The sequence below is a fragment of the Marmota marmota genome, unplaced genomic scaffold (genome assembly GCF_001458135.2).
Source record: "Marmota marmota marmota unplaced genomic scaffold, marMar, whole genome shotgun sequence".
Taxonomy (NCBI): Eukaryota; Metazoa; Chordata; class Mammalia; order Rodentia; family Sciuridae; genus Marmota; species Marmota marmota.
The window spans coordinates 44,553,124-44,564,474 of NW_026000229.1; the positions used below are offsets into that span (position 1 = coordinate 44,553,124).

Consider the following 11,351-nt stretch of genomic DNA (forward strand, 5'->3'; position numbering starts at 1 on the left):
TGTTATACAAAATTACATATAAGAGGTTGTGAGGGGAATGGGAAAATAAACAAGGAGAGAAATGAATTACAGTAGATGGTGTAGAGAGAGAAGATGGGAGGGGAGGGGAGGGGGATAGTAGAGGATAGGAAAGGTAGCAGAATACAACAGTTACTAATAGGGCATTATGTAAAAATGTGGATGTGTAACCGATGTGATTCTGCAATCTGTATTTGGGGTAAAATTGGGAGTTCATAACCAACTTGAATCTAATGTATGAAATATGATATGTCAAGAGCTTTCTAATGTTTTGAACAACCAATAAAAAAATTATTTTTAGTTGTACACAATACCTTGATTTTGTTTATTTATTTTTATGTGATGCTGAGGATCGAACCCAGGGCCTGGCACGTGCTGGGCGAGCACTCTACCGTCGAGCCACAACCCCAGCCCGAGATAAAATCCTAAGAGTAGTTTTGATTTGCATGTCTCTAATTGCTAGAGATTTTGAACATTTTTTCATGTTTGTTGATTGATTATATATCATCTTCTGAGAAGTGTCTGTTCATTTCCTTGGCCCAATTTATTAATTGGGTTATTTGTTATTTGTTAAGTTTTTTGAGTTCTTTATATATCCTAGAGATCAGTGCTGTATTTGATGTGGTAAAATTTGCTCCCATTTTGTAGACTCTCTTTTCACCTCACTGATTGTTTCTTTTACTGAGAAGAAGCTTTTCAGTGAATCCATCCCATTAATTGATTCTCGGTTTTATTTAAATTATTTAAAAATAAAAAAGAAAGCCCTACAACAAGGTGGGTGTGGCGGTGCATGCCTGTAATTCCAGTGACTCAGGAGTCTGAGGCAGGAGAATTTCAAGTTCAAGACCAGTCTCAGTAAATTAGTGAGACCTTGTCTCAAAATAAAAAATAAAAAGGGCTGGGGATGTGGCTCAGTGGTAAAGTGCCCCTGTATTCAATTCCCAATACCAAAAAAAGAAAGAAAGCCCTACAAGAATGCATTGGTAAACATCTCATTTTCAACTAAGACGCACTAAGGAGATCAAAACCCAGGTGTCACTAAATTGCTGAGGCTGGCTTTGAACTTGTGATGCTTCTGACTCAGCCTCCTGAGCTGCTGGGATTACAGGTATGTACCACCGTGCCTGGTCAGGTATATCATTTCTTTCAGCAGTAAATCTTTATTTCTTTAAGCACTTCCACTACACATTAAATTATTTTATAGTATATATTCAATAATTCTACCATCTTAAATTTGGAGGTGAGATTCATTTGCTGATTTAATGTAGACCATTTTCCTGGGTACTCTGTAAGGTGAGTAGAATTTATCCACTTAAGTAAATAGATATTAGGACATCTCCCTCCAGAGAGATTACACATTTGTCTGTGTTAGTAGTCCAGGGATTATAAGCAAGGACCATTTTGTCAGCTTCTCATCTTAGAAGTGCCTAGATTTTGCAAGAAGTAATAAATTCATACCTTGAATTTTAATGAGAGTAGAATTGCTACTATCAGTTTTCAGGGGAGACTTTTATCCAAATAGCAAAATCAGATTGGGAATCTGTCCTTTTGGGTTTTAATTTAAAGGTTAAAAGGGAAACCAAAACTTAGATCTAATTCTGACCCCAGGCAAACTCAAGACTTGCCTCCTACTTATACACTGCTAATAAAATCTAAGCTTTTTAGCTAGAGAACATCATCAAAAACCTCAAATGGGAAAGTGGTTTATAGTTTATCCCCTAGGGATTTTCCTTCCTTTGGGGGAAGCTATGCATTTAAAAGGAAAAATTTGCTTGGTACAGTGGCACATGCCTATCTATACTCCTAGCAATTCAGGAGGCTGAGGCAGAAGGACTGCAAATTTCAGGCCAGCCTAGGCAATTTAGCAAAAGCCTATCTCAAAATTAAAAATTTTAAAAAGGGCCAGGAGGATAGGAAGTGCTTGTCATATTTTGTCCAGTATTTCTAAGATTTTTTCATTCAGCTAAAATGTCACAAAAGGAAGTTTCATATATATTTGATGCTAATTTACTATGCATGGTTATAAAACACTGATCAAAATATTATGCCCTTATATGAATATGAATCCTACTTTGTTCACTACTCTGTCCCACCCCTAATTATTAAAATGATAAGGGCCTCATTTTTTTCCCCCCTGAAGTCTCAGATTGAAAATCTGAGATCATGCACCGTCATACCTTGCCTGCCACTCATCAAGCTCCTGAGGAACATATTCGGTTGGATACTAGTCAGCTGTGAATTTTTCACTCTCCAAAACACACACTGACAAAATCCCTGATTGTCAGCTGCTCCACCATCCCACACACGACTTAATGTGCTGGGGGGAAAGGGCCTCATTTATTATTACTTTTTTTTTTTTTAATTTATGCTTCAGGAATCCAATGCTCAGAAATGTATCTGAGATTATGAATCGTGCAACCAGTTCTTAAATGTTCAAAAAGTAGTTCTTAAATGCTCTTTATCCATTGTTAAAAGGAAAATAAGCATTGGCCCCCAGTTCAATCACTAACACTGCAAAATAAATTAATTAAAACTTTATGTTTAGAACAATATTTTTCCTATTTACTAGAACTATTTCATTCATAAATTTAAAGAGAGCAAAAGGACAAATAAAAACATGTTACAGTTCTTAGTAAGCAAGAATCTCCCCTTATTTAACAATTTTCATTACTTCCAATATTGTATTTTTCATATTAAAAAATTTAAATAAGCATACATAATGTATACTGCAATCTACATACTTCTTATCTCTAACTGTGCCATTTTAAAATATATAAAAAAGTCATAAGTCCCTTAAGATTGAGATTTAAGCCAGGCACAGTGTCCCATGCCTGTAATTCCAGTGTCTAGGGAGGCTTAAGCAGGAGGATTGCAAATCCAAGGCCAGCCTCAGCAATTTAGTGAGACCCTATCTCAAAATAAAAAATAAAAAAGGCTGGGGATGTAGCTCAGTGGTAAAGTGCCCCTGGGCTTAATCCCCACTACCAAAAATAAAAAAATAAATGAGATTGAACATAATAGAACTTTACCTACATATATATTTAAAAATCCTTATGTTTCTAAAATGATATATGAGAAAGTCAATACCCAAGGAGATTAATATACTTTGAAATAATCCATGTATTCTATCAAAAAATATTTATAGCCAGACACAGTAGTGCACGCCTGTAATCCCAGCAACTCAGGAGGCTAAGACAGGAGGATCATGAGTTCAAAGCCATCCTCAGTAATTTAGCAAGACCCTATCTCAAAATAAAATATAAAAAGGACTGGGGATGTGGCTCAGTGGTTAAGTGCCCCTGAGTTAAATCCTTGGTACCAAGAAAAAGAAAAAGAAAAATTTATATTTATAAGGTATTACGTTCCACTGAAGCTTTGCCTCTGCTCTAAATAGCCAAAAACAAGAACTATGATCAGAACTTAAGCAAAGTAGAATATCTTTAGCTAAAACCTTAACTTCAAAAATAGAAGGAAAGGGCTGGGGATGTGGCTCAAGTGGTAATGTGCTCGCCTGGCATGCATGAGGCGCTGGGTTCAATCCTCAGCATCACATAAAAAATAAAATAAAATAAAGATGTTGTGTCCATCAAAAACTGAAAAATAAATATTAAAAAAATTCTCTCTCTCTCTTTAAAGAAAATAGGAGGAAAAAAGTAATTTGTTTCTAAAAAATGTATTTATTAGTAGCCCCATAGGATTGGCTTTAATGATAATATTAAGAATTTATTTTATTTATAATTATCTGTTTACTATATACACTAGAGAAATAGAGGAAAAAAACATTACTTATCCCTCAAGAGGAGCTGATTATAAAAATTATGGCAAATCCATCAACAAATACATAGGTAATATAAAGGATGAAGCAGTTCCATATATGACTCATTCTATTTTAATTATTGCAAATTTACATATTACATCTTAAAATCTGGCAATATCAAATAAAAAAGCAAAGAAAGAAGACAGAATTTTAGAAGTAAACATGACTCAAACATAATATGGCACTTAATGAACATATTTCTAGTATGTCAGCTCAATTTTCAATCTCTACAAATTAGGCTAAAATATGCTTGGCATTCAAAAAAGGTCAGCAATAAGCTGTAGTTTATAGCTGTAAACCCCAAAATGGTTTTTGCCTTTTGCCTGTGGCAACATAGAGTAATGTTGTGATAGCACAAACAAACAAGAGACATTTTCACTTAAAACTGCTTCATCTACTGACTGGTTAGATTAGACCAAAAAGGATGTTATTGCCATGAGACAGTAAAAAAAAAAAATTAAAAATGTAAAATAAGTGTTTTATTATGAAAGGCAAATCTGAAGATTGTGGACAACCTCACAACTGTCCTAACTTCAAATGGGTTTTGCTATTCCATACCCACAGCCTCAAGTAGACCAAACGTTTTTTTAAATTTCAACTCAATTTCAAGCACATATTCATTTACTCAGAATTCTGAAATTCTTTCCTATTCTGCCAGCCTCAAACATTGTGCTTTCATCTTTTATTTTTATCATGATCCTCACTTTGAGAAAAACTCCACAATGTAATCTATTTTTTTCACAAGTACTAAATTTCCATGGCGCACTAAATATTCCAGAAAAGTGGAGATGTAGAAATTCAAGATCAAGTGTTTCTAAAACATTCCAGTGAAAAATAGTTGAAAATAGTATTTCTAATTTAGAAAACTTAAATTAGAAATAAAAAAGTTAAATCCAACTTTCAAAACCCCATTTCAATAACTAACACAGTGCTTTTGCTCCTATAGTAAGTAATGCTAACTTTTCTCTATATAATCATATTAGAGCTTTAAAATAAACTTTAAGCCAAAGAAGGAAGAATTTCAACTTCATGATTTTATCAATGTTCAGATGAAAACATTTTAAGTGTTTTAAGGAATTAGTGTAGCTTCAATAGGAAACTTTTCACCCTTATATTCTGAAATGAATATACAATGAGGTATACAGTAGCCTAAACTTTGGTAAAAATTAAATCAGGTGCCCTCACCTCATTTTTCCTTTTGAAGTGATATCAACTCGGACAGGGTCAAATTTATAAGCTGGAGAAATAACTTCCACTACATAAGATCCAGAAGGTATATCATGAACCACAAAACTCCCATCTGTCCTGAAAAAAAAAAAAATTATATTTAGTCACTTTGGCTTAGTTTTTTCTTACGTTTTAAATCATGTTTATTCTAAAAACAATGCCTCCAAAATGACATTAAACAAAAAGCTGAAAATAAAAGAGTGGCAAGAACTGTCCCCCACTTCATCTTCCATAATTAACACTGAACAGGTTCTGAAAATACCTGAAACCACTCCAGAAGAGCAGAGAACACTGACATAGAAAATACTTATTTTCTTTCTGTGGATAAAGTTAACAGGAGCACAGTTCTAAATACAAGTATACATTACATTATTATTACATAAGGGTCCCAATTTTTCCAATCCCCCAACAAACTCTTAGTGTTAAAAACAACATTCTGTTTCAGTTTTAACTTGTATTTTCTGGATTTTCTCTTTTTTTAATAAATGATAAAAAATACTTAAGAATTATGTGTTTCACTTATTACAGACAGTCCCATTTACTTTAGTTCTTTTTTCGGTATGCATATATTTAAAATGTTTATGTAGTTAAAACATCCCATCTTTTCCTTACTTTTACAAACTTACTAGATTTATAAAACCATTCTATCAGGAGCTAGGTTAAAATTAATCTGTTTGGAAAACAAAAAATTACTCCAAGGAAAAAAGAAGTTTCTGTTTCAGGAAAACAAGTAGTTCAAAAAGGATCATAATAATATATTAAAATAATGCCTCATTTTTAAAATACTTAGGCTTTTTCATAGTCAAAGCAATAACTGATCGTGATCACATTCATGTATTCACTAAAAAGATGAAAAAGTGTTCCTTGTTACCTCAAAGTACACACTAAACCAAAACAGAATAAACATAAAAACATCAAGTTAGTTTATTCTTGAGATGGACATCTTCCATTTGCCCTCCGATCCATCTCTACCTAGTATAGATCCCCCACAGCTTTCTCATTGAGAGTTCACCTGACTGGCTTTATTCAGGAACACAGCTCCTCCAAATCAGCCCTTTCTTCAAGTTTACAGTAACCTGTATTCACACTCCTCCTTCAGGCTTAGAGGTGGTAATAGTCTTGAGGTTGTAAGTTCTAGAATACTGCACCACCTGGTTGTTTCCCTATAACATGACTACACTATTTAATGCTTATTAAACCCTCTAAATTATTTTTTTTTCTGAGTTAATCTAAATCTCAGTGTGTCTTCTGTTTCTTGTTTTGGTTTTTGGTACAGGGGATTGAACCCAGGTTCACCGAGCCACATCCCCATCCTGTTTTGTATTTTGAGACAAGATCTCACTAAATTGCTTAGGACCTTGCTAAATTACAGGGGCTGGCTTTGACTTGCAATTCTCCTGCCTCAGCCTCCCAAACTGCTGGGATTACAGGTGTATGCCATGGAGCCCAACTTATCTTCTTTTTATTGATGGGACCCTGACTGAACCAATTTCAAACCATCTTTCTGGGTTAAAAAAAAAAAAACTCAACAACTGATGACTGCACGAAACAAATATTATCAGAAGTAATTTCCTAAAGAAAAAGCAAATATGTATTTTATCTAAGATAAATATTTTTAATAAAAAAAAACTTAAAACTTGGCTTTAAAAATGTACTTTATAGTGTACAGGGTTTGCTGGATCCTGATTTAAAAGAAGAATTCCATAAAAGCATTTTTGAGATAACCAGGGAAACACAGAAATGAACTGGGCATTAGATGATACCAAGGCATTATTATTTATTTTTTTAATTGATAATGGTTTTTGTTTAAGTCCTTACCTTTTAGAAAAACATAATAATGCATTTACAAGTAAAATTATATTATGCTTAGAACCATACAAAAATACTCAAGAATGAGATATAGGTGGCTGGGGTGTGGCTCAGCGGTAAAGCACTTGCCTCCCACGTGCGAGGTACTGGGTTCAATCCTCAGCACCACATAAAAGTAAAAAAACAAAATAAAGATGCTGCGCCATGTACAACTAAAAAATATATTTTTTTAAAAAATGAGATACAGAGAACATATGAAATAAAACAGTAGACTGTGATGAGTATCCAAGAATTCACAGGCTATTTTGTTTATTTTGTAAATGTCTGAAAATTTCTATAATAAAAAGTTCAAAAAAAGTGTAGCACATAACCTTAATATATTAAAACTAACACCTGAAAATTGCCTAAATGTCCAAAATCAGAGGACTTGTTAAATAAATTATGGCTTATCTACTTACTGATGATAGTTAAGAAATGGTCTGAGTAATCTTAAGCTCCAACTTTCCGTATCACCGTTAGCTAAGTCCTAAACCACTTCCAAAAAAAAAAAAAAAAAAAACCAAACACAGAAGCCAAAATTGTGTGCTAGTTTTTCACAACAGTCACAAGACAAATTACCTACCCTTTTACAACAAGATTTTCACCATAAATTCTTCCTATTAATTCTTAATCATCCTTTCTACATGCAAATGTTTAAAAAATGAAATAGTTTCAAAAACTTCACAAATATTAAGTGAAAAGGGCAAGTTATAAAGCCTTATGTTTTATCATTGTAAATAACTCATATGATTCTAAAAAAAATGAGAAAAGATACAATATTAAGAGTTGTTATCTGTTTGAAACTTTCAAGCAGAAACTTTCTTGTTTACATTTTCTTCAACATGTTATTAATATTATTTAAAAAATAAAAATTAAAGCTTTTCAAAAGAACTGTGTGCTGCAGAAGTCAAATTGTCAATTAAGGCTAATTTCCCAAAGCATAACCATTAAACCATCATAAATTGTGGTAAAGTCTAAAGAATGCCCTAGTGCCAGATTGTTAACGCCAGATAGCATTAACTTACTGGTTGTAAATTTGTTGTCATTTACTAATCTGAGTTTGAATTTCTCAAAAGGGCACCTGGCTGATATAAACAAATCTGCAAATGAAATTTAAATGTTCACATTTAAGGTTTCTGGTTTTCAGATACCACTGCTAGTCCACAAACCCAGCAGAGAACCACTTCCTTTCCTAACTATTTTCTTTCAGTTCACAATTTCATTTTCCAAACAAACAAGTAGTGATGGAAAGATTTAAAAAGTCATACTTGGGCTAGGGATGTAGCTTGGTGGTAGAGCACTTTCTTACTATGTCTGATGCCCTAAATTTGAACCCCAGTACCACAAACAAACAAAAGTACACTTGTGCCTGGACATCTGAAAAGCAGGCTTCTGCCAAAGGAGAGTGCTAACAAACTCATCCCTTTTAATATAGACAGAAATCACATTTCTATTAATAGCTAGAAGGGACAGGAATGTGTAAGCATTTTTGAGAAACCCTAATATCACTTAAATGACAGTCGTGATACTGAAATCCCTCGACAAACTCAAGTGTAAAAAGAACAATAATCCCAATGCCGGGCCAATAAAAAAAAAAAGTGTGGTTTGATTAGGGACTTCAGGGCCCATTAATTTTAGAAGCAGTGACATTACTCTCCCACTCTGTCATCACAGCAAGCCCTTTGGGCTTTGAGAATTCCCACTTGTTTAGTATCTTTCTACACAAAATCAAGCTATCAAAAGGCTGAAATGAATGCAAAAAAGCGACCAGGTTTCAGGGAAACCAAATGAGATGCAAATGAAAGAATCCAGCAAGAGGGTTCACCTGTTCCCAGGGCCCAAGAGCGATCGGACCCAAACCGGGCCAAAATGGGATTGAAAATAAGTGGTTCCACTGCTTTGGCCTTGGGGCGAGGGCCTGCCGTCCTTATTTCTGGGGTACACGGAAAGGAAAGAGGAAGGGGAAAGCGTCTGACAGCCTCCCAAGGTCTCCTGGCATAGAGCGATAGTGGAACCTGCCACTTCACTCTGCGACAGCGACGCTGTCCCGTCCTGACACTAAGCTCTCCAAGCGGGATACCCCTCCGGCGTCCCTCCCGACTGCTTTCCTGCTGCCCTCAGGATGCTCACTTAAGGAAGCCGACGTGCTCTTCTCCGTCTACTAGCACTCGGGCCGCCGAGATCCAGTCCTGAGGCTTCACCCCTGGAACAACCGCACGCCCCTCAATCTTGAAACGATCGCCTAGGCCGACCCCGCTCCCTCCCGACCCCTCGGCCGCAGCCCCGGGCACCTCCGAGCTCTGGGCATCCCCTGAGAGCAACAGCAGCAGGATGGAAAAGAAGCCGCACGGAGCGACCGCCATGACAGCAGCTCTCTGCAGTCAGGACGACAGCCCGGAAGCCTTCCCCACCCCCCAACCCCCGTCGCCGCAGCCACCGGCCCGATGTCGTCATCATTGCGCGCCGGACCCGGGACCCAACTGAGGGGCTCAAGCCTAGGAAGGACGGTTGATCGACCAGCTAGGCCGAAGGGTTGACCCAGGCTCCGTCGGCTCCGGGCTGGGGGCCGGTGTGCGGGGTGTGTGTCAGGTGCCCTTAGAAGGGACCGCCCACAGAGGCGACGGTGGTGAAGTCTGTGATGCTCTGGCTGCCACGGAAGCTTCTCGGGAGTAAAGGAGGATGAGACCAAGAGGGGTAGCGATCTAAATAAGACTCCAGTGTCGTGCAAAACAGTTCCAAAGAGAGCTTTTTTAAAAAAAAAAAAAAAAGAAAAGAAAAGAAAAAGAAAATTCAAGAACTCCCCAAGATGTATGACATGAAAAGGTGCTCGTTTGTTGGTGTGTGATGGAAGAAGATACCATCTCCGCTTAGAAAGTAGCTGGAAAAAGACAAAGTGTTAACCAAGGGTTGCCTCTGGAGAAAAGCAGCTGGCATTATCACACTGCTGTCATTCCAAACTCTACAAGTAGAACGATTTTATTTGGGGTCTTAGGAATTGTAGTTTGGGAAGTACGGGTTTAGATAACCCCGAATCACTCTTCCAAAGAAGGCTCTGGGAGCTTAAACTGGCAAGCATATACAAAGCAGGGAAGATTCCTTTGTAGGGAACTTTTATTGATATTGAGAAAAACAATAACAACAACAACAACAACAAAAACCCCACAGGTGTGGTATGACAGGAGCTAGCCAACAGAAATAATATGTGTAATTTACATTAGAAATGTCCATAAAACCATAGTCAATCTGGCTTCTCCATGTGCATCTTAAGTTTCTGGACACAATACAATTATCTGTTCTAGTTGCCTGCAATCAGGTGAAGATGACCAAAGTTCACACTCATAGGCAGCAGTTTGAATCCTTCCTAAATCCTGCTTACTGATGGCCTCCTGGCTCCATTTTGAAAAGCTCTTTCAATGTGGTTTTCATCATAATTTTTCCTTTTATTTTCACAGCAGTCATCCTATTGTGAATGATTTGCTGAGCCTAACAAAGTTCAGAACATGGCAGAGGGTGTGGTGGAGGAAAGCAGCTCAGTTCATGGTACCAGGGAAGCAGGATTGGGGGAAGGATCCAGGGAGAAGACACACCTTGCCAGGGCATGCCCTCAGTGACCTATCCTACCTTTCAGTAGTCCATCCAGCCATCAATGGATCAATCTACTGATTAGGTCAGAGCCCTGATGATGTAATTACTTCCCAAAGCCTCACCTCTGAACATATGAGACTTTGGAGGACATTCCAGAACCAGACAATAACAAGGACTATTATGTGCACTATAATTATTACCAGTAAAATAACATTAGAATTGCTAGATCAAAAAGTTATTGCTGTGGCTTGGGAGGCTGAGGCAGGCAGATTGTGAGTTCAAAGCTAGCCTCAGCAAAAGAGAAGCACTAAGCGACTTAGTGAGACCCTGTCTCTAAAAATAAATAAATAAATAAATACAAAATAGGCCGAAGATGTGGTTTAGTGGTTGAGTGCCCCTGAGTTCAATCTCCAGTACCCCCCACCAAAAAAGTTATTACTTTGGCCAGGCACAGTAGCACCCATCTGTAATCCCTGTGGCTCAGGAGGATCACAAGTTCAAAGCCAGCCTCAACAATTTATTGAGGCCTGAGGCAACTTCTCAACCCCTGTCTCAAAATAAAACATACAAAGGGCTGGGGATGTGGTTAAATGTCCCCTGAGTTCAATCGCTGTCGTAATGGGCAAAAGGTGTGACTTATGCAGTTGAGGGGGAAAAATAAAAAATGTCCACAAGCTTCTGCCCTTTTCAATGCTTTATTCACTCAGATCACTCAATATAATTTCACTCTATAGGTTCTTAATCAAGAAAACGACAATCCTTAATGCTAGGGACTGCAATAGACATAGTCAATTCACAGCAAACAATTCCATATTAATTAATTCACAGCAAATAATTCTAGATTAATTAATTTTAA

The 11,351-nt window shown here is 36.9% G+C and overlaps 1 protein-coding gene across 1 annotated transcript in view; it reads right to left on the bottom strand.

Moving 5' to 3' along the window:
• Nucleotides 1–9,360, bottom strand: part of Emc7 (ER membrane protein complex subunit 7) — a 16,227-nt gene extending 6,867 nt beyond the window's left edge. Inside the window, exons 1-2 of the mRNA XM_015480858.2 lie at nt 9,041–9,360; nt 5,021–5,140 (exon numbers count right to left, since the gene is read on the bottom strand). Coding sequence (XP_015336344.1) covers nt 5,021–5,140; nt 9,041–9,273 — 353 coding nt within the window. The 5' untranslated portion in view covers nt 9,274–9,360. The remainder of the gene's footprint in view (nt 1–5,020; nt 5,141–9,040) is intronic.
• Between the last annotated feature and the right edge of the window lie 1,991 nt (nt 9,361–11,351).